Below are 20,379 nucleotides of genomic sequence, written 5' to 3' on the forward strand. Positions count from 1 at the left end.
ATAATCCATTTGACTGTTAAATAGTATCATCTAAGATCTGACTTTATCTGTTATATTTGTATCACTGAATCACTTAACTAACCAACTGAATCAGTAACTCCCATCTGACATAAACACCATGCTGAGTACTGGCAGAACTGTGCTGAAAATACAAAGAACCATACATGCAGAAGATGGCATATTTCTATTAAGCAGTTGAGGTGCATTAACGTCAAATGTCTTTTTAAAAACACTGGAAAAAAGCAGCATGTGGAAAGACCAACATACAGATTTTCCTCATTGAACACATATGTATAAGTGTACTATAGAAGTATAGTATGTATGTGTATTTATGTTTTGTAGTTTGTTTCATAAGCATATTTTATACACAAGTCAAATCACATCATAAATGTAGAAATTTGTCAATATTCATTAATGAGAGTTGAGAATCTATATGAGTAATAAGAATTCTTTTTTACTTCTGTTCTCTTAGAGCTGCTATTCTGTTGAGTGCCTATCTTGTGCCAGGCATTACTGGGGTTAATAATTCATAATTTACTTTTTGCACTTTCTTTAAACTGATAGTTAAATCGTTACCGTGTAAGTTATATATTATGGGCCTCAGTTTACAGATGGGGACCCTGAAGTTCAATGCTGAGTAACTTAATCTTATCACAAAGCTGGTGATTAAAAGGTACATTCAGGATTCAAGTACAGCTCCATTTGACTTCAAATATCTTTTTCCTATTAATCTATACTGCTTCCCTCTAATATAAATGAAATATCGAGATCTGACTGTGAAATATTCTTCTAATTTCTGCTTATATTCATAAATTGACACATTCTCTGTTGATTTACAGTTGAATTGTCTAACGGGACATGGAGTGTGGTTTGATTCCTAAAATAAGATTGATGTGATGTCATAGGAAATCACTGGATTTAGTAAACACAAGTAGAAGTTAGGGTATCTAAGAAGATATCCTAAGTTATCAGAATATAATGTATGGACATTTTGAGATAATGTTATGTTTATTTAAAAAATATAAAATGTACTTGGCTCTAAAAATGGAAAGTTCAGCTCAGAGATGAGGCAAATACAACATATATGACTGTTTAGGTTGGTCACATTTGATCTTTGTAAGTAGTTGATCCAGCTGATGTATGACTTACCTCAGCGTTAGCAGTAACTTTGAGACAGTGGGTCATGCTCCTTGTCAAGCTGTGTCTCTTTGAATGCTTGTATTGTTCCCAATGACTTCATTCACCGTGATGGCTGATGGGGATAATACTTTTAATACATTCTGTAATTTTTAATTTGAGAATCTCAAAGTGCATAAAAGTAAATGGAGCTTTGACTCACTAAAGTAGAATTGGGTTTCTTTTCCTTTTTGTCTTTAATTTTATGAGTGGAGTTGGTATTTAAAAACCAACCCCAGAGAATATGGGGACATGTGTATGCATGTGGCTGATTTGCTTTGTTGTGCAACAGAAACTAACACAGTATTGTGAAGCAATTATACTCCAATAAAGATCTATTACAAAAAAATAAAATAAAATAAAATGTTCCACTAAAAAAAAAAAAAGAAGAAAAAAAAAACAACCCCAGAAATAGGAACTCAATATCCAGTCACTTAGCAAATGTAGCTAATCTAACATTATTTTGTTTTATTTTGTTTTTATTCCTTGAATGCACCTGAGAATTCTGCAGGTCATGTGGAGCAGGGAGGCATGGATAATAGGCGGAATGAAAGAATAAGAAAACAAAGAGATTGTGAAATATTTGGATGACAGGTAAAATTTAACACAATAACATTTAAAATGGACAAGTACAAAATCATTTCTCAGGTTAAAATGAAACAAAACAGAGCAAAACCAAAAAGAACAAAAAAGCCACTAATACACTGCTTTCCGACAGTGTAAGTGGTTTAAGAGCTTCTATTTATTCTAAGCAGAATAAAACCCCTGTATTTAATGGAATAGTTAAAAAGGGCTGATATGCTATGGAGCTGCATTATCAGGAATATGGTGCCCGCAATGTGAGAGCTGAGCGCCCCACCCTATTCTGTCTTTGCCAAACCATGTAAAATGGCCCTGTATTTTAACCTTGTTTTTAAGGAGGATGTCAAGGCTTATGAGAGGTCTTGATGATGTCAGGTAAAATACGGTTGGAGGAACCAGGATGTTTAGCCTGAGGAGGAGAAATCCTTTCAGGAAGACTTGATCTCTGGCTTCAAATATACGAGGATCAGTCACGAGAAAGAGAGATTAGACTTATTCTAGGTGATTCCAATGAGCAGAGTAAAATTATGGGAAGGCAAAAACCAGTTCAACATAAAAAAGCATTTTTAGAGCTTTAGAAATAGGTGCTTAATTTTTTTTGAATGAATGAACGATTGTGAGTGAAAGAATGGATGAATGGTCTCATTGAAATGTGATGCCTTAGAAGGGAGTGAAGTCTCTGTGCTGAAATTTTAAAGGTGAACTCTCCCAGGGGATGTTTTTAGGGGAGCTGAGGGTTGGTAGGAGATTTGAATACCTCTAAGGTTCTTACTAATTCTGAAATTTAATATAATTTGTGACTCTTTTGAATGAAGATCTTATGTTTTCCGTATCTAAGTTTGGAGAGAATTGCAATGGTTCTCAACCAATGTAATTTCTCCCCCAAGGAAGCGCTTGGCAAGGTCTGGGGACAGTTTTGATTGTAACATCTCAGTGGTAGGTGGAGGAAGGGAGGGGGATGCTACTGGCATTTTGTGGGTAAAAGCCAGGGATACTGCTAGTCATAGTACAATGCACAGCATCCCACAGCAAAGATTTATCCAGTCCAAATGCCAGTAATGTGGAAGTTGAGAAACACGTTAGATGTTTCCCACTCGTTTTAACCAGAACTTGGATTTCCTTGAGCAATGAGGTCAGATGTATTGAATATAAAATACATTTAAGCTCTTATTTTCCAAAGACTTTCCATTCACTCAAAATAGAGTTATACTTGCCAGAATAACTAACTCTGACTGCAAAGAACTACATCGCACTTGCAGAAGTGGCCCTGCCTTTTGGGCTAAACTGTCCAGCCTCTCTGCTCTGTCATTAATTCATCCTTTGCCTCTCTCCTGTACCTTTGGCATCTTCCTGTCAATGATCTTTCATAATAAAACAAAAGCAAAATAACTCTCTTTTTTTTCTGTACATATTGACTAATCTTAACCCCCCTCCCTTTCTCAGTTCAACATCTGTGAAGAGTAATCTCCAATTATTTGCACAGCTTTCATACCATTACTATTTCTTTAGCAAGAAATTGCTAGTGCTTTTTGGTTGTCAAATCTACTGCATATATTTCAGTTCTTATCTTTAATTCTCCATCAGTTTTTATACAGTTGACCAAATGCTTCTAGAAAACCTCTCTTCTTAGTTCTGTGGCTCTTTTTTTTTTTTTTTTTTTTTTTTTGCGGTATGCGGGCCTCTCACTGTTGTGGCCTCTCCCGTTGCGGAGCACGGGCTCCGGACGCGCAGGCTCAGCGGCCATGGCTCACAGGCCCAGCCGCTCCGCGGCATGTGGGATCTTCCCGGACCGGGGCACGAACCCGTGTCCACTGCGTCGGCAGGCGGACTCTCAACCACTGCGCCACCAGGGAAGCCCTGTGGCTCTTCTTGATCCCTTGAGGACTCTTCTCTTTCTGCCCCTCTATTATATTGATTTTTTTCAGTATTCTATCCATAATCAGCTTTCTCTTTTCACATGGCTCTTTCTAACAGATCAATATGTGTGGCGTTAAGTACCAGTTTATTTCTCATAACTCCGAAATGTAGAACTCGTAGCTATGACTTCACTCCACAGCTCCAGATCTAATATCCATTTACTGTCTCTAAATGAGACACAGTCACCTCAAATTCAGAGTGTCGAAAACTGATTTTTTTCCATGCCTGTCTTAGTCAGTTTGGGCTGCTTTAATAAAATAACATAGACCTGTAACAACATTGGCTTGTAAACAACAAACATTTATTTTTCACAGTGCTGGAGGCTGATGAGTTCCAGATGAAGGGTCTAGTAGATTCAATGTCTGGTGAGAGCCTGCTTCCTGGTTCATAGACAGCCATCTTTCTGCTGTGTCCTCACATGGCAGAAGGGGCAAGGGAGCTCTGTGAGGTGTCTTTTACAAGGGTTTTGATCCCGTACACGAGGTCTCCACCCTCACAGCCTAATCACCTCCCAAAGGCCCGTCACATCCCATTAGGGATTAGGTTTCAACAAGAAATTCAGTCTACGGTAATCCTCAACCTGTTTGTCTTCTTGTATACCTTATATTTGTGATTGGTACCACAATCCAGACATTCACTCTAGTTACAAACTCCGGAGTCATCCTAGACTCCCTTTTCCTTATCTCCCACTCTAGCCCATTAGTCACCAAGTCTTTTTTTGTATTTCACTTTGTGAATATCTCTCGCATTCATTTCTTCTTCTCCATACAGATTTGTGTGCTACCACCTCATTTAGGTATGTCTGAAATCACCTGTATTTGTATTAAAGCAAACTTTTCAAACTGAAAGAAAAGAAGATGATCATGTTGCTTCTCACTTAAAACTTTTCAATGACCCCATTTTAGCGACATAACAGAACTCAAAGTAACTAACATGGCTCTTAGGCCATTTGTGACCTACCAGCCCTCCAGTCTCCTCTTCCATCACAAGCCCCAATCACCCTCCAAGCGAACTAGACAAGTTATTCATGCCATGTCTTTTTATAGGTTGTCCCTTTTATTTAGAATGACCTGGTTCATTACAATTTTATTTATCCTTTTCTTAAAAATTAATTCTGTTTTTAATAAAGTAATAAATATACACAAATTTTAAAAAATCGAATAGTACTAAAAAGTTTATAATGATGAATAGCAGATCTTTGTACCTGCCTTCCTGCCTCTTCACCGCCCTAGAATCAACCACTTTTGACTCCTTCAGGTGCCTCTTCTGTGTTTATCTCTGTATTGCTAAACAGTATGCTTATAATATTGTTTCTTGACTTGTCAAGTTTAGACTTTGACCTATTGAGATTCTCTTCTAATTCTAGTATAGTTACTATAGGGGTGATACTCAAAACACTTAAGAATTAGCACAGCACAAATTATGATTAATCACAACCACTTTCCCCACATGGTCTGTGTTGGCTAATTACTGGTCCTGATTTTACGACACATTTTGTTAAATTATCAGTATTTACATTATCATTACCATATAAATATTGTCCACTGCTGAAACAAATAATGTACTATAATTATGTCACAGTACATTATAACATAATTACTTGCTTACACAATTTTCATTTTCTAGAAGTTATTAATTGATGTTTTAAAAAATCATTTATTACTCATTAAAAACTCACCATAATTCCCGCCTTCTCAGTGAGTCTTTGCTGGCAGGCAGAGTTGATTCTCCGCTCTGTGTTATTCCTGTATTACCTCTTTCGTACTCATCACACTATACCTTAGAGATTTGTGTGTCTATCTTCCTTGTCAAAATGTGAGCTCCTTGAGGTTAGTGATAATACGTTATCTTTGAACCTTCAGTGTTGTGCACCAGTGCCAAACACAAAATGTTTAATAAATATCTGTTGGATTATGGATGGAACAGGAGTGGCCTTCGTCTTTGAAGCAGCCTTCAATACTGGGTGGATGGTTTTGTGAGCATTTCTCTGATTCCTGAGTCGCTCCATGCAGATCACTCACTCAAACGCCTGTCAGGGTCTACGCGGTTAAAATAGATGAACGCAGCAAGCCTGAGGGGGTCTGTGGCATTTAAAGCGGTCACGTGCTACTAGGCTCTAGCCAGCTGTTGCCATGAAGGTGTTTCAGATCTGTGTTGCCAGACTTCCTGCTTTTTAAATAGAAACAGGAAAATCCAGGCTTGATGTGAACTGTCATGATTCAAGTTTTTAAAACTATGCAGACTAAGTAAATGGTTCTTCAGGCTCAAGCTCGATTTGGTTCATGAGCCCCAGCTGATGAAGATTATTAGGTGGGAGTAGGAGGGACTGTGGACCCTGTCCCAGAGCCTTGAGCTTGGCGTCTGGTTGGCCTGAGAATGTCTCTACCGCAAGGGGTCCTCCACAGGGGCTCTACCCAGTGGAATTCCTTTGCCAGCTGATGCCAGCATGTGGAGTGAACCCTAGCAGAAGAGAGCCTGGGCTCAGCCTGCCAGAAGGTTAGGAGGGCCAGGCAGGGTTTCAATGGAATCAGGACTTCCTCTGTTATGTGGAAATAAAGAATCATGTGTTAAATCATAAGTGATAGTGGGAAGGAGCAGAAGAAGAGTAAAAATTGTATACTATGTGCCAAGCCCTGTGTGTGCCTTTTCTTACGTTATTCAACTTAGTTTTTACAATAGCCCTGAGGCAGAGATATTGTCATCTTCAGATGTTGAATCTCTACGAGATTTAGTTTATTTTTCAATTTCCATCATCAGAACAGATCAACTGCAGAATGAATGCCTCTTGAATCTGCCCATGAAGAAAGCCCATGTATGGGATTTTAAAAATGATTTAAATCTGTTTTTATAGTAAAAAAGAAGATGGTTAAAATTTTCCACTAGAAATTGATTGTTTAGTTTGTTTGTTTATAGGTTGACCTAAGATTGGTCCATCTTTCAACATTTGTTGAATATCCATTGTATTCTGTGTTAGATTCCAGGATTACCAAACAGATTAATATACAATCCTGTGCTTGAGAAGCCATAAATGATTGTTTCTGGTTCCTTCTAAGTGTGAAAGGAGGGAGCCAGGTATTGGGATAAAAGATAGGAAAAATCTGGAAATTTGGTTGCCAAATTTTTGTTGTTGTTTTTTTTAAATTTTGAGCTATTCCTTTTTTCTTGTTGCAATCAACAGAATATTCAGATAGAAAAATAAGAATGTGCAAATAAACAAAATTAAGGAAAAAGTCTTCTTCTAACCATTGTGGGCAACTCTCTACCTACTTACTTACCCAACTTTTTTGACTATTTATCTGTATGGATATTTTTATACTTATCACAAACAGACGCAAACACTCAGATCCCACTACATCACTATTCTGTAGCCTGCTTCTCTTACTGAGGAATATTTTGAAATGTTTGAAAATCATTTTTTATGGCTGAATAGCATTTTATTGCATGGAAGTATTCCCTATATTTAATCAATTCTCTATTGTTAGATATTTAAGTAATTTCTAATTTTTTATAACCAACGTCACGTGGAGAAATTTTGTAGCGAAGTCTTTTTATGTATGTTAAATTATTTCCTTAGGCAAACTTACTAGAAATGAAATTACTGGATTTGAGTGCATGTACAATTTTAAGCTTTTAGCTTTTAGCACACATAGTGCTAAATTGTCCTCCAGAAAAGTAATACTAATTTACCCATCCCCAATGGATATGAGTTTCTATTTCTCTTCACTGTTTCCAATGCTAGTTACCACCTCTTTTTTTAAAAAAAATTTTTTTCGAATTCAATAGAGATAGAAAAGAATCTCTGTTTTGAAAAGCTCTTTTTGAAGACCTTTTGGCCTTTGACCTTTCTGAATACTATTGTTCTCTGGTACAATACTATCACTTTGTGTTTTGGTTACTTGGTTGGCTCTTTACCTGCCTTAGTAGCTTTGGAGCAGTTTGAGGGTAGAGCATGTCCTATCCACCTGTGTGTTTCTGGGTGCTCGTGGACATTGGTTGGACTGAATTGTACCGGAGGACATGTATAGTTTAGAACCTTGGCTAGATGTATAAATGTCAATACAATCCGTGGGCAGGTTACTCTGTTCCTACCAGTTACATAATAATGAGAATTTAATTGAACATCGATTATGTGCTAGCAGTGTATTAAGTGCTTTGCACACTTACCTGGATGAATCCTCACAATGCTCCTCACAAGAAGAGCTAATAATCATCTCCACTTCGCTGCTGAGGAAACTGAGAGGTTATAAAACTCGCCCAATGTGCATGGCTGTCAAGTGGCAAAAGCAGGTTGTGAACTCAGGAAAAGTTAACTACCAAGCCGTCTTATCTCTCCTCCACTGCCCTCCCCTCTCCAACTTCTTATTATAGATATTTAAAAATATATATAAAAGTAGAGAGAACAGCAGAGTGACCCTTGATATACCTACCACCCGGCTTCAACAGTTACCAATATGTGGCCAATCTTGTTTCATCTATGCCTTTCCCTCACTACCTCACAGCCCTCTTCCCTGGTTGGATTATTTTAAAGCAAATCAGAGATTCATTAATTTCTTTAATAAGTATTTAAATACATATCTCTAAGAGATATGGACTCTGTTTTTTGTATCCAAACCACAATATCATTATCACACTTGAAACTGTAACAATTTCTTCATATTCTCTAATGTCCAGACAATGTCAGATTTCCTTAATTATCTCATAAGTGATTTTTACTGTTGCTTTGTTTGAATCAGGACCCTCGCAAGGACTACACTTTGTATTCTAAGCTGTCCTAACCTCAACACAGTGTTCCTCTCTTCCCCATGCCTTTCTATGAAGCCTGTCCTTGTCAGAGACAGAGGTACTTAGCTGGAGGAATTTGAAATTTTTAAACAATTCCTATGAATTGAATATCTAGTTCGCATCTCCCCAGAAAGAAGCACACTCAACAGTTTATACCTGAAAAACACTGGGTCCGTGTGGCATGGAGAAAATACATTGCTACACAGGTTCATCATCCCTTCTGCCTGGAAATTCATCAGTGTATTCACCCGCTGGATGAGAACTCCCTCTGTTCTTCTGCTTGTAGGATAAGGCTCCATCACAACTATGGTCAAGTCTCCTCATTTAAGGGGCCGGGGCTTGTCAGATGTAAGTGATGCTGGCTTGAAAATTCTGTCTTGAGCCCTGAGCTTAAAAAATGAGACACGCTGGCCTGTGTAGCCCTCCCTTGCTGTGGGAGAATGACTTGGAAATGGGAGCCACAGGCTTGTTATTTTCATAAATCGTCATGACTTTGATAGAAGCTTTCACAGTGAGCACATTTTCATTGAACAAGTTTTCATGTTTGTTTTGGTTCTGTTTTAAAATTGAAGGTCTAGTGATCCTCCACTGTGTTGTGGCAGATGGGAATTCAACCAGGAGTCCTGAAAATGATGGCCTTCTCTGTGGAGATCGTGGAGAAAATTGCCCAGGTAACGCATAACAAGCGATGCATTTGTTTTTATCAGCTTCATATTCAGCCTCAGAAACTTGACCCCCCTAAATTTTAAGTTGTTGATAATATAATAATCATAAAACTAGGTAGTTTTTTGAGCACATGTTAATGTACCAGGCTCTGGGCTTTACATACAGTAATTCATTCACTCCTTGCAAGAACCCTATGAGCTGGATAATATTTTTTACTTTATTTCAAGGTGAAGCTAGAAAGAATACGTAACTTGCCAAAGGTCACACAGCTGATATATCACAAATCTGGGATTCGCGCTCAGGTCTTTCTCATTCTAGTGCTTCCGTTCTTCATCATTATACTATTTTGGGCATCGTAGATGTGTGTGTGCTTCAGCCTCTAGCATGTGATGTCTTGGACTAGATTCATAGAAAGCTGGCATATTCTATTCAAATTAAAAAATTATTTTTTTCTATTTTATAACTTAGAAGAAGGGAAGAAGGCAACAATTTAAAAACATATTTTACCTTGAAGATTCCTGAATTAGTATTCTCAAATTTAGTAGTCTGAGGCAGGGATCAGCCTTCGTAAAGAGTCAGATAATAAGAATTTAGGTTTTGTGGGTCATGCGGTCTTTGTTGCAACTATTCTGCTCTGCCATTGAACTATGAAAGCAGCCATAGACCTATGCAAATGAATGGCCTTGGATGTCTTCCAATAAACCTTTATTTAGAGAAACAGGCCGTGGGCCAGATTTGGCTTTGGGGCCATAGTTGGCTGACTCCTGGTCTAAGGTCTGTCTGTCCTTTATAAATTGCATGGTCTGGTGTTCTACAGGAGTTGTTTCTTATTTTAAAACAAAACAAAACACAACACAGGCCAATTCCAAAAGTAGGGCAGAGTGGAGAAGAGCCTCCTGTATTCCCTGGAAACTTCTCTGAGCTGGGAGTATGGTGACGTGGTGTAAGTGCTCCTTTCCTAGCACCCTGGGAATGTTGTAACTGAGCCAGGAACACGCTGAGCAAGTCATCCTGATGTGAGTCATCAGTTCCAGCCCAACCTTCATCTTTCTTTCCCTCCCACTAGTGGGTGGTCTGGAGAGTGCCCACAGTCTGTGGAGTCCATCGCTGTGTTAGGTCATGCTTGTGCGGGTCTTGTCACCCATGTAGTGAGAAGGACAAAGCCAACTTTATGTGTTTGTGTGCTTTTCTTCAGTCTGGTTTCAAACGTCTTAAATGACAGCATTTTCACATTTCCTTTGGGAGATTATTCCATAATCTGATGATTGACAGTGTTAAAAAAAATCTTCCTCTTCATCCTCCTAAATGTATTTTTATATTTTTTATTGTAGTAAAAACATTTAACATGGGATCCGCCCTTTTAACAAAATTTTAAGTGTACAGTACAATATTATTAATTATGGCAACCGATGTTGTATAGTAGATCTCTAGAAATTATTTATCTTACAGAACTGAAACTTTAAGAGGAGAGAGGAGAAGAGATGAGAAAGCATTGAGCCTCAATGCATTGCAGAATTTAGAGGTTAGGGGAGCTGAGGTCAAACCAGCAGGGGAGAATGAGCAAAGGAGGTATCACATGCATTCTTTTTTTTGTTTGTTTTTTCCACACGCACTCTTGAAAAACAAAAGGAAATACAATTTTTTCCCTGTCGATTCTTCTTTGTCTCCTAGCCATGAATAATTTTAGATACATGAAATACACTCAAATCTCAATACTGGATTCTTTTTTCTTCCTTTAAAGGGCTGGAATGAAAAGGGCAGCTCTAAGTGAAGGTTCACTCCTGTAAGCTCAGAAATGGTTGGCACAGTCCTTCTGGTTAAAAGACATGCTGATCAGACCTGATTGGCCCCCCGTGTAAGCATATCCTAGTAAACCAGGAAGGTAATAAGTACATCTGTGAGATTTATTTTTCTTTTCCTGGAGAAACAGACCAATTCACAGTTTTACAGGAAACTGCATTGAATGGAAGACAAATGGGAATCCTCAATTACAAAAAATTTTCCAATTTTGCACTTTTTCAAGAGCATCATGAATTTACATTCCCCTGTCCCACAGAGATAGTTGGCAAGATAAGAAGGAAAATTAGCTTAAAAAGTATAAAACTTTCTTCCTCCCCTCCTGGCTTAAGAAGGTTGTAAAATGAAGAAACCCTTATTGGGAAGATGCTTAGAACATTAAAGCCTCAGGCTGTACTTCATAGAATAGGAGGAAGTGTTTCTCCAGACTCTGCTGTGACCACTTGAACTCTTCTGTGCACTGGTTGTTCCCCCTATTTTTTAGGTCAGATATCTGTGTGAGAAGATGAATTTATAGGTATTTGTTTTCCTTCCTCTCTCTCCTTGATAACACTTGTGGGACTTCTATCTCAAAATTTAGTATCCCTTTTTAAATCTCTTACACAGAGATTGAACTATGTATCTAACTAAAGGTTTAGAGATACAAGAGGTTATAAACATTGTAATGAGATTTACCAAAAAAGCATTGTCATAGTAATTGTGTATTACCCTTAGAGTTGATTTCAGAAGAGTTGCTGATATTAATATCATTTGCAAAATCATTAAATAGATTTTTCATGAGCATTATTGGAATAAATAAGGGAAGGTTTTCTGAAAAGTAAACCTAATGTATCAATTGTGAAGAGTTTTAATCACAAAGCCTGTTTTGGCTTGAGGATAAGAACCATGTACAGAAAGACTAAGGAATCACACTGTTTAATCAAAGCATCCATCAAATTGAGGAAAATTCCATATTTAAACTAGATTATTTGGGTGTCTGCTGTATTCCTCCACTTTAGTTTGGCCCAAGGGAATCCATCACATGTCATCTAATTATTCATATGACCCTAAGAAGGTGACCACTTCCTATGTATCTGCCCATACTATCAGTGAAAGCTATTCTTTTTCCTGATCCCTTTTACTAACTCTTAGAATCAAATTTTGACATCACTGACCTGCAGTAGCCCTGGTGGTTTCTTATTTAATTGGTTGTAGAATCTCTGAAATACAGTGTCTCATGAAGAGCTTACGATATGTTACCTGTGGTGCCCATCTGCTTATAAGATTGTGCTGCGATCTGATCCTCTGGTACCTGTAATTTTCTCCAGCAATTTTGTGGGACAAACTCACTCCCAGAGGAAGGTTCTGGTTTGAGGAATGTGGGTTGGAAAAGAGTAAGGTGGGAGGGAAAAAGATCAGTTAAGTTCCACCACCCCCAGTATCAGGGAAATCTTCACGGCTGTTACATTTTCAAGACCATACCATTTACTTCTCAAAAGAGAAACACAATACATGGGACTAATCATTCTTTTGTCATAAGATTAACTTTTCCTTTTTCTTGGTAAACACCTCTGGAATGGAAGGGTAGATTTTGCCATCCCCTGCCCTATGTCATCAGGTCTCATGATAGTCAGAAAATGTTAGATTTCACAGCTGTTCAATTTTCAGATAATGTGACCTTGATGACTATTAGATGAAAGCAACTGGAATTTTAGGTGCATTTCAAAAGGGGGAATGATGATAAACCTTCTCATTACCATGAGAAAGAGAGAGGATCCCATTTGGGTTTTTTTTTTGGGGGGGGGGGACGCGGTATGTGTGATTAATTTTTCTTCCAGGTTTTAAAGTTCCAGAGAGAAATCTTAGGACATTTTCTGCTTGGTGGCATGGAAGGGTTTTTAAATCCAAATAATGCTGGGAATATTTAAGGGCATGCTTATTTACAAAGGAGAGAACTCTGTGAGCAATCAAAACAGGGCCTGGCAAACATTTCCCTGGCATGGATTTGTGTTGCTTGGATGAACCATGGCTGATCAAATCACCGCATCCAGCAGCTGCTGGTTAAGGCGCTCTCTGGTATCTTGCTCCGTATGGTGTTTATTAAAAGACTGGCTATGTTTAAAGGGGCGTGACAGCCAGAGGAATTAGTAAAGTTCAGGATACAGAGCCATATGGCTTATATTTAAAGTCAGGTGTGCTTTGCAAAGTAGAAAAGACCTTTCTGGAGCAAGTAAGTCGGTACGTCTTACTGCTTCTTTATGGGAGTATAGTTGATTTACAGTGTTGTGTTAGTTTCAGTTGTACAGCAAAGTGATTCCGTTATACATATTCTTTTTCAGGTTCTTTTCCCATACAGGTTATTACAGCGTATTGAGTAGAGTTCCCTGTGCTATACAGTAGGTCCTTATTGATCATGTATTCTTAAATTCATCTCCTTGCCCTCCATTTCCCTGCCCCAGGTCTATATCATGTATGTCTGCATGGCTCGGATATGCCTTGGATTCCTCTTTTTCCCTTTGGCATCTTCCTACTTTAATCCGTTGTGCACTTTCCTGTCTAATACATTGATAAAACACTTCACAGTTTAGGTTTTACATATTTCATGTAATTTAATCCATAAGAACCTTCTTCAGCTCTCTCCCACCTTGTATTTCAAGGGTAAACACTTGAGCCCACTGACATTTGTGGTCTCTGACTTCCATTCACAGCCATCCTTGGCTACTCTCCTTCAGGTCTCTTCCACAGCCATTAAATCTACCACCCACCTCCTGCATAAGGCTGGCATATTCCCAACCCCGAGCTTTTGCTCTTGACATTATCCGCAACTCAACTGCTTGCTCACCTCCTCCTAAAAAAGTCTACATTTCCTAGAAATTTTCTTTAATTAGATAAGCCCTCTTTGTACTGGCACAAGATTTCTCTTAGAATTGTCAAGATTTTCAAGATTCTAGAATCAACTCATTTACCGAGGACTTTATTGTCCCAGGTACTTTGCTAGGAATTTCCACATGTAGTTTTTACTTGAGCCTCTCAACAGCCCTTTAAGGTAGATGTTATCATCTTCAATTTCCAGATGACGAAACTGAGGCTCAGACAGCTTAATTAGCTTGCCTGGACCCATAGGGCTCATGAAAGGCAGAGCTGAAAATGAAACACTAATTTCCTTCCTCCTAAGCCAGTGTTTTTTCCACTGTTTCCATGTTTCCATGGTTACTATGGTTGTTTTTACTGGTTTGTTGCTTTTTATTGACTTAAATTTGTTCTATTGTACCAATGTAGATAGTTAGATAGGATATCTCTTATTTCTTTGATGTTTTCCAATGCCTACTACAGGGCTATGGAAAGAGGAAGTACTTGATGGATGGAAGCTGACCTTCATTTGATCAATTTATTTGCCAAAGTACACAGATCTTTGCCTTTGAGACATTTTGCAGTTCTTTCTGCGAGAAATTTCACTAAGAGCCCCATTGATCGGCATGCGTGGGAGCAAATGTCTGGCACGTACAGGCAGTCCGCATGGCTGGTAATCAAGTCACCAACCAAAACCAGGTCAGCCAGTGCCTCAACAACATTCTGTCACCCTCCGAAAGTCTGTGACCTGGCATCACAGAAATTTGCTGTGTGTAGATCATCCAGAGTCCTTTGCAATTTTTTTATATAGGTATACGTATGTATATATACTCATTTCATAATATTAATTAAGAAGTTTAGTAGTCACCGCTAATTATAAAGGGATTGTGTAACGTCATTGGGGTGCCAGGTGCCATACCAAACCTAGTGTGAAATGCCCTCTGAAGTGACCACTGTAGGCTTTCTCGGTCCACAGGTGTCTGAGTCCTGCAAGCTGTCGGTCATACCATGACTATGGAAAGGCCGACCCTGGGCTGGAGCTGGCTAGTTAGCAGTTTTCTCTGGGTGTCTGTTGTGAAGCAACACATGGAACAGCTAGTTAGAATTTCTTTACTGTTTCTCTTGACAGTCCTTGTTTCTTGAAACTTTCTACACGTAAACGATGGAGAAATCGCTCCATATTACACCCCCTGGTGAAAAATTAACTTTGAAAAATTAGGCAATTAAGATTCTGAAAGGTAAGACAAGGAAGTCAGCATAGGAGTGAAATCCTGGATATGAAGCTTACAGTGTTTTCCTCCTTCAGGGCAAGAGAAACCCTCCAGGGGTCAGATGAGAGGGATAATCTCCCATTCAGAGAAGCAGGACTTCTGGGTGCCGCAGGCTGAGAGCAGATGACAGCTACCTGCCTGACAGAGCACCAGAGTGGAGCAGGCAGAAGCATGGACTCTGGGACAGGACTGCCTGGGTTTGAGTCCCAGGTCTGCCACATATTAGCTGCATGATCTGGGAAAGTGATTTAGCCTCTTTGAGTTGTGCTTTGCTCATCCATAAATAGCAGTTAGAACAGTGCTTCCCTCACAAGCCTCTTTTGAGTATGAAATGAGTAAATACAGCCCTCCCTCCGAATCTGCGGGTTCTGCATCCGCAGATTCAACCAACCACGGACCCCAACTGGGGGATACCGAGGGCCGACTGTAAATGCCATTTAATACAAGGGACTTGAGCATCTGCGGATCTTGGTGTCACCTGCGGTCCTGGAACCAATCCCCCTCAGATACCGAGGGATGACTCTCTCTGTAAAGCTACAGACCAGCATTTGGCACTAAGTGCTGTGTTTAAGTTAAAAAAAGAAAAAGAAAGGAAAAAACCCTCCTCTCTTTTCAATGCCATCAGCCCCATGTCTCTGACAATCTTCATGGAAAGAAGAGGCTTCTCTCTTACCACAATTATGCTTTACGCTTTAAACAACACTAACGTTTCTGAGAGGTAGTTTGGACAGAAATCTTAGTTAAAATATGAGACGTTCCTGTCACAATCCCCATTAGCCAATCTCTAGGGCTAGTTTCGGGTCACAAAAGTCCGACATATGCCAGTGTGGGGAGAAGGAGAAATGAGAGACTGGAGTATATTCCACAGAAAAACTGGTAGCACAGTTAGGAATATGATTCTACTTACAAATGTATATTTAAAGTGAGTTGATTTATTGAATCATTTCTCATTCTTCAGCTACGACCACACAGCCAAAGCGAAGAGGCCACTTCTCTCGGTGCCCCAAACAGTACAAGCATTACTGCATTAAAGGGAGATGTCGCTTCGTGGTGGCCGAGCAGACGCCCTCCTGCGTGTAAGTGAAGCGCTGAGCCGACAAGCAAAGGGGTACAGACTGGTGCCGGTTTGGGGGGTGACAGGACTGGAAAGTCTGAGCTAATCCAGCCATCTGTTGGGATGCAGTTCCCCCTGGTCCTACCCCCTCCGCTCCCTGCGCCACTTGTTTAGGGGCCCCGTTGGACAGCTACTTATGGAGAAACTGACGCACACTTTCCTGCTGAAATATGAGCATGCGAGAGTCCAGATCGCCTTCCAGGCAGGGCTGTGTCTTCTGCTGCCTTGCGCAAGCAAAACTGTTTCTGTCCAGTGTTAAGGATGCTTTTCAGCTCAAATAAACTCCCAGGGGTTTCTTGCACTCGAATGCAAACACAGTCTTCTGGCGTGTGTTAGGTGGTTCATGGTGAATGTAAATATGAAAGAATTTCTGCCAAATTACAAGCTACTTTTGCAGGTGACAATTAAGTGCATGGAAATCAGTCCTATTTTCAGAGATTCACAAAGCTTGTTTAGTACAGCAGGGAACTGGGAGGAAAGTTCTCTTTCCAACTCTTGGTAGATTGAGTCCAAGTTTAATTTTACTCAGGCACAAACAAATTTTTTGCATATCTTAAATATTTATTTTCTTCTAAAGATGTCTCTGTAAAGTGCTGCCTGAGACCCTGCCTCGTAGAGGAGCAAGGTGATTTCTTAAGTACATTTTTGACCTCAAGTCATAGAGCGCTGATGTTCTTCTGTGTAGTGGCCCTAGTATTCTTTTTTTTTTTTTTTTTTTCCACAAGTATCTCAGAACAGTGATTCCAAGCCCTGATATAGTGGAACATTGAAGAGTCATGGACTTCTTCAAAGTTTGATTATAATTAAATTTAATTAAAAAATCAATATACACAGATAATACTTAGAGGGGAATAAGAAAAAAGACTAATGTAAGGAAATAAGGAAAATGTGCATGTGTTGGGAAAGATAGAGCTGATTTTTGTTTTTTTATAAATGTATTTATTTATCTTTGGCTGCGTTGGGTCTTTGTTGCTGCGTGCGGGCTTTGTCTAGTTGTGGCGAGCAGGGGCTACTCTTCATTGTGGTGCACGGGCTTCTCACTGTCATGGCTTCTCTTGTTGCAGAGCACGGGCTCTAGGCGCACAGGCTCAGTAGTTGTGGCTCAAAGGCTGTAGAGCCCAGGCCCAGTAGTTGTGGTGCAGGGCTTAGTTACTCCGCGGCATGTGGTATCTTCCCAGACCAGGGTTCGAACCCGTGTCCCCCACATTGGCAGGCAGATTCTTAACCACTGCACTACCAGGGAAGTCCAGGAGTTGATTTTTTTAAAAAAATTCATTTAATTGCTCACTGACTTGGGAGAATATCATGAATTTTTAAAAGATTAATGCCCTTTAACCCAGTACATTTCTTTAACTGGTCCCTATGTCTGTAGATGTACTGTTCTTTAATATTGCTGCCTTCTAGAATGAAAACCACAGGGTGTAATCTACCTGCCTGAGATCAATACACAGCCTGTCCCCCTCAGTCAGAGGTTAAAACCCATTTTCTCCCTAGCTTCTCTGATGCTTGCTTGACTTTCTAGCCATGTCTGTCACCACATTCCCCAATGTTCTTCCATAATCCTACATTCCTTTGCATGGTTTATTAGACAAGCTCTTCTCATAGTCTGAGAGTTTATTCTTACTGACACTTTAAGATACAACTCAAACATCAGCTCCTCCTGGACCCCTGCGTTGATTTGAGTTCGATGTCCTTCCTCTGTGATTCAGTCACACTTCTGTGAAAGCTTTTTTCCCCTGGAGCATCACTGTTGATTTCTCTGGACATCCCTTCTGTGGCTGTGGGCTCCTAGAGGCCAGGGATGATGGCTTATTCATTTTCATATTCCAGTGCCAAGCACAGTGCCTAGAATTTACTAGGTGCGCAAGAAATGTCTGATGAATAAATGAACAAGTCCCTCTGTCATGGTTCATCTAGTGCTGTGCTAGATGTCAAATCCAAGACCTTAATCTGAACCAGGAACACCTTCTTAGTGGTGGAATGATACAAAACTCAAGGGGAGGAGGAAGAACACGCGAATCAGGACTCAGGTTTTGGAGTAAGACAGACCTAAGTCAATATTTTGTTTCCGTCAGTTATAAGCAGCATTAACAATGGGTCAGTCACCTTTCCTGAATGTTTTTTTTTTAAAATAAATTTATTTATTTAATTTACATTTATTTTTGGCCACATTGGGTCTTGGTTCCTGCGTACGGGCTTTCTCTAGTTGCTGTGAGCAGGGGCTACTCTTCGTTGCGGTGCGCGGGCTTCTCATTGCGGTGGCTTCTCTTGTTGCCGAGCACGGGGTCTAGGCGCATGGGCTTCAGTGGTTGTGGCAGGAGGGGTCAGTAGTTGTGGCATGCAGGCTCTGTAGTTGTTGCGCACAGGCTTAGTTGGTCCACGGTATGTAGGATCTTCCCAGACCAGGGCTCGAACCCGTGTCCCCTGCATTGGCAGGCGAATTCTTAACCACTGCGCCACCAGGGAAGCCCCTGAGTGTTTTATCATCTATAAAAGAAGATAACATCTTCCTTTCAAGTGTTGAAAATTAAGCAAAATAATACAACAGGCAAAAGTACTTATTGTGATACCCAGCACAGAGTAAATGTTCCATAAATTGTACCATTCAAGTGAATGGGAAGTATACATCTTAGGCCTGACCTTTTAGGTGACTTGGTGTAGCACAGGTCAAGCAAAGCTGTCTTGTAATTGGTGATTACGCTATCTTGGGAAACCATAAATATCTCCTTTTGCTTGGGATCATAGGAGTTTGTGGACTCCTGTCTTTACATAAAAAACCAAAGTGTGTTTCAAATAACTCAAGTCCCTTCTTAGTCTTCTCAGTATTTTTGTGGAATGGAGATGGTTTGTTTCCAGGTACATAACTTTGATTTATTTACATGGCACAATTCATTTAGGTAGTGTTACATGTGGGTGGGTGCACGAACTGGGGAGCCAGACTTCCTGTATTTGAATCCAACCCCACTCACTTATTTTCTCTTTACCTCAGTTTCTCCACCTGTCAAATGGGGTTCATAATAGCACCTACTTCAAAGGTTGTTATAAGGATCAATTGAGTTAATACTTATACATCTATTAGAACAGTGTCTGGTGATTATTTCTGAATAGCGATCCCAAATCCTGATTTTTCAGAGTCCTCAAGGGTCATAGCATCTTTAAATGTTATTTTTAATTTATAAGATGTTTATTACATAAAAACTCATTTATTCATTTGCTCAGCATTTATTAAACATCTACTAGCATCTTTCACCCTTTGCCTCTTCCTCTCCCATTGAAATGACCATCAGCTGATATGTTATTAATCTGATGAGCAGTGAAACAATGGGAGAGCCACTGTAACTGGCTGTGTAAGAGTCTGACCAGCTACATGGCTTCATTGGGTTATAACTTACAGGAAGGACTGCTTACTGAGAACTTCATTTAAAGCATGGGTGAGCAACTGAACCCAGAACTTATAATTAGAAAAACATTCTAAAAGCAGCAAGTAATTGCTATGTACTTTATGGGCACAGTTATTTGTTTAAAAATGCTGTATTTAGTAAATTTGTTAGAGAAACATTTCTGCTAATTGGAAGAGACTCTATTTGTAGATTTTAATTATAACCTTAAAAAAAAAACAAAACTCTAAAGACCTCCCTCCCACACATGCAATTAAAAGTGATTTTTTCCCCCCAGTTCCAGTCCTATGTGCAAAAGATTTTTGATATTTCAAGATATTTCTAAGCTCTCTTCCTGTTATTTTGACCTTGCAATGAACAGCCTAGCTATCTTGCAGGAAGCAATTTTCCCTCATACATCCTGGGGTCATTTTGCAATAGATGGCATTAGGTGTTTTTGCTCCTTTGCTTGCATTGAGCCTCACCTTTCAATTGATGGTTGTGACTGAGCGAGGCTTTTTTTTTTTAAGCGTTGTATCAGCTACAATATTGCCAGCTAGTAAGGGATCTCCTTACTTGAGAAATAAAGCTTTGTGGGAATTAATTGCCTTAGCTCTTATCAAACATAAACTGTTGAGTGGCCTGGCAATAGATCCTTTCATAAAAGAAACAAACACAACCAAAAATGAGGTTGCACAGGAATCTTTGTAAGAAGTAGAGCTTCATCTTTCTGAGATTTCAATAATTATGTATATGACCAGTGTCTCTTTGTGTTTTGAATGAGTCTGAGGAGAAGAAAAAGGGAGAATATTTGTTAGTGCAAAGGTGTTGATGTTACAACACATAATTTTGGTTTTAAAGTAGCCTC

At 39.5% G+C, this 20,379-nt stretch overlaps 1 protein-coding gene across 1 annotated transcript in view; it reads left to right on the forward strand.

The window, feature by feature from the left end:
- BTC (betacellulin) overlaps nt 1–20,379 on the forward strand; it is a 61,887-nt gene that overhangs the window by 36,956 nt on the left and 4,552 nt on the right. The window contains exons 4-5 of the mRNA XM_029234693.1: nt 9,030–9,128; nt 15,979–16,096. Coding sequence (XP_029090526.1) covers nt 9,030–9,128; nt 15,979–16,096 — 217 coding nt within the window. The remainder of the gene's footprint in view (nt 1–9,029; nt 9,129–15,978; nt 16,097–20,379) is intronic.

This window comes from Monodon monoceros, unplaced genomic scaffold (genome assembly GCF_005190385.1).
Source record: "Monodon monoceros isolate NGI ecotype Baffin Bay Population unplaced genomic scaffold, NGI_Narwhal_1 Super_Scaffold_20, whole genome shotgun sequence".
NCBI lineage: Eukaryota > Metazoa > Chordata > Mammalia > Artiodactyla > Monodontidae > Monodon > Monodon monoceros.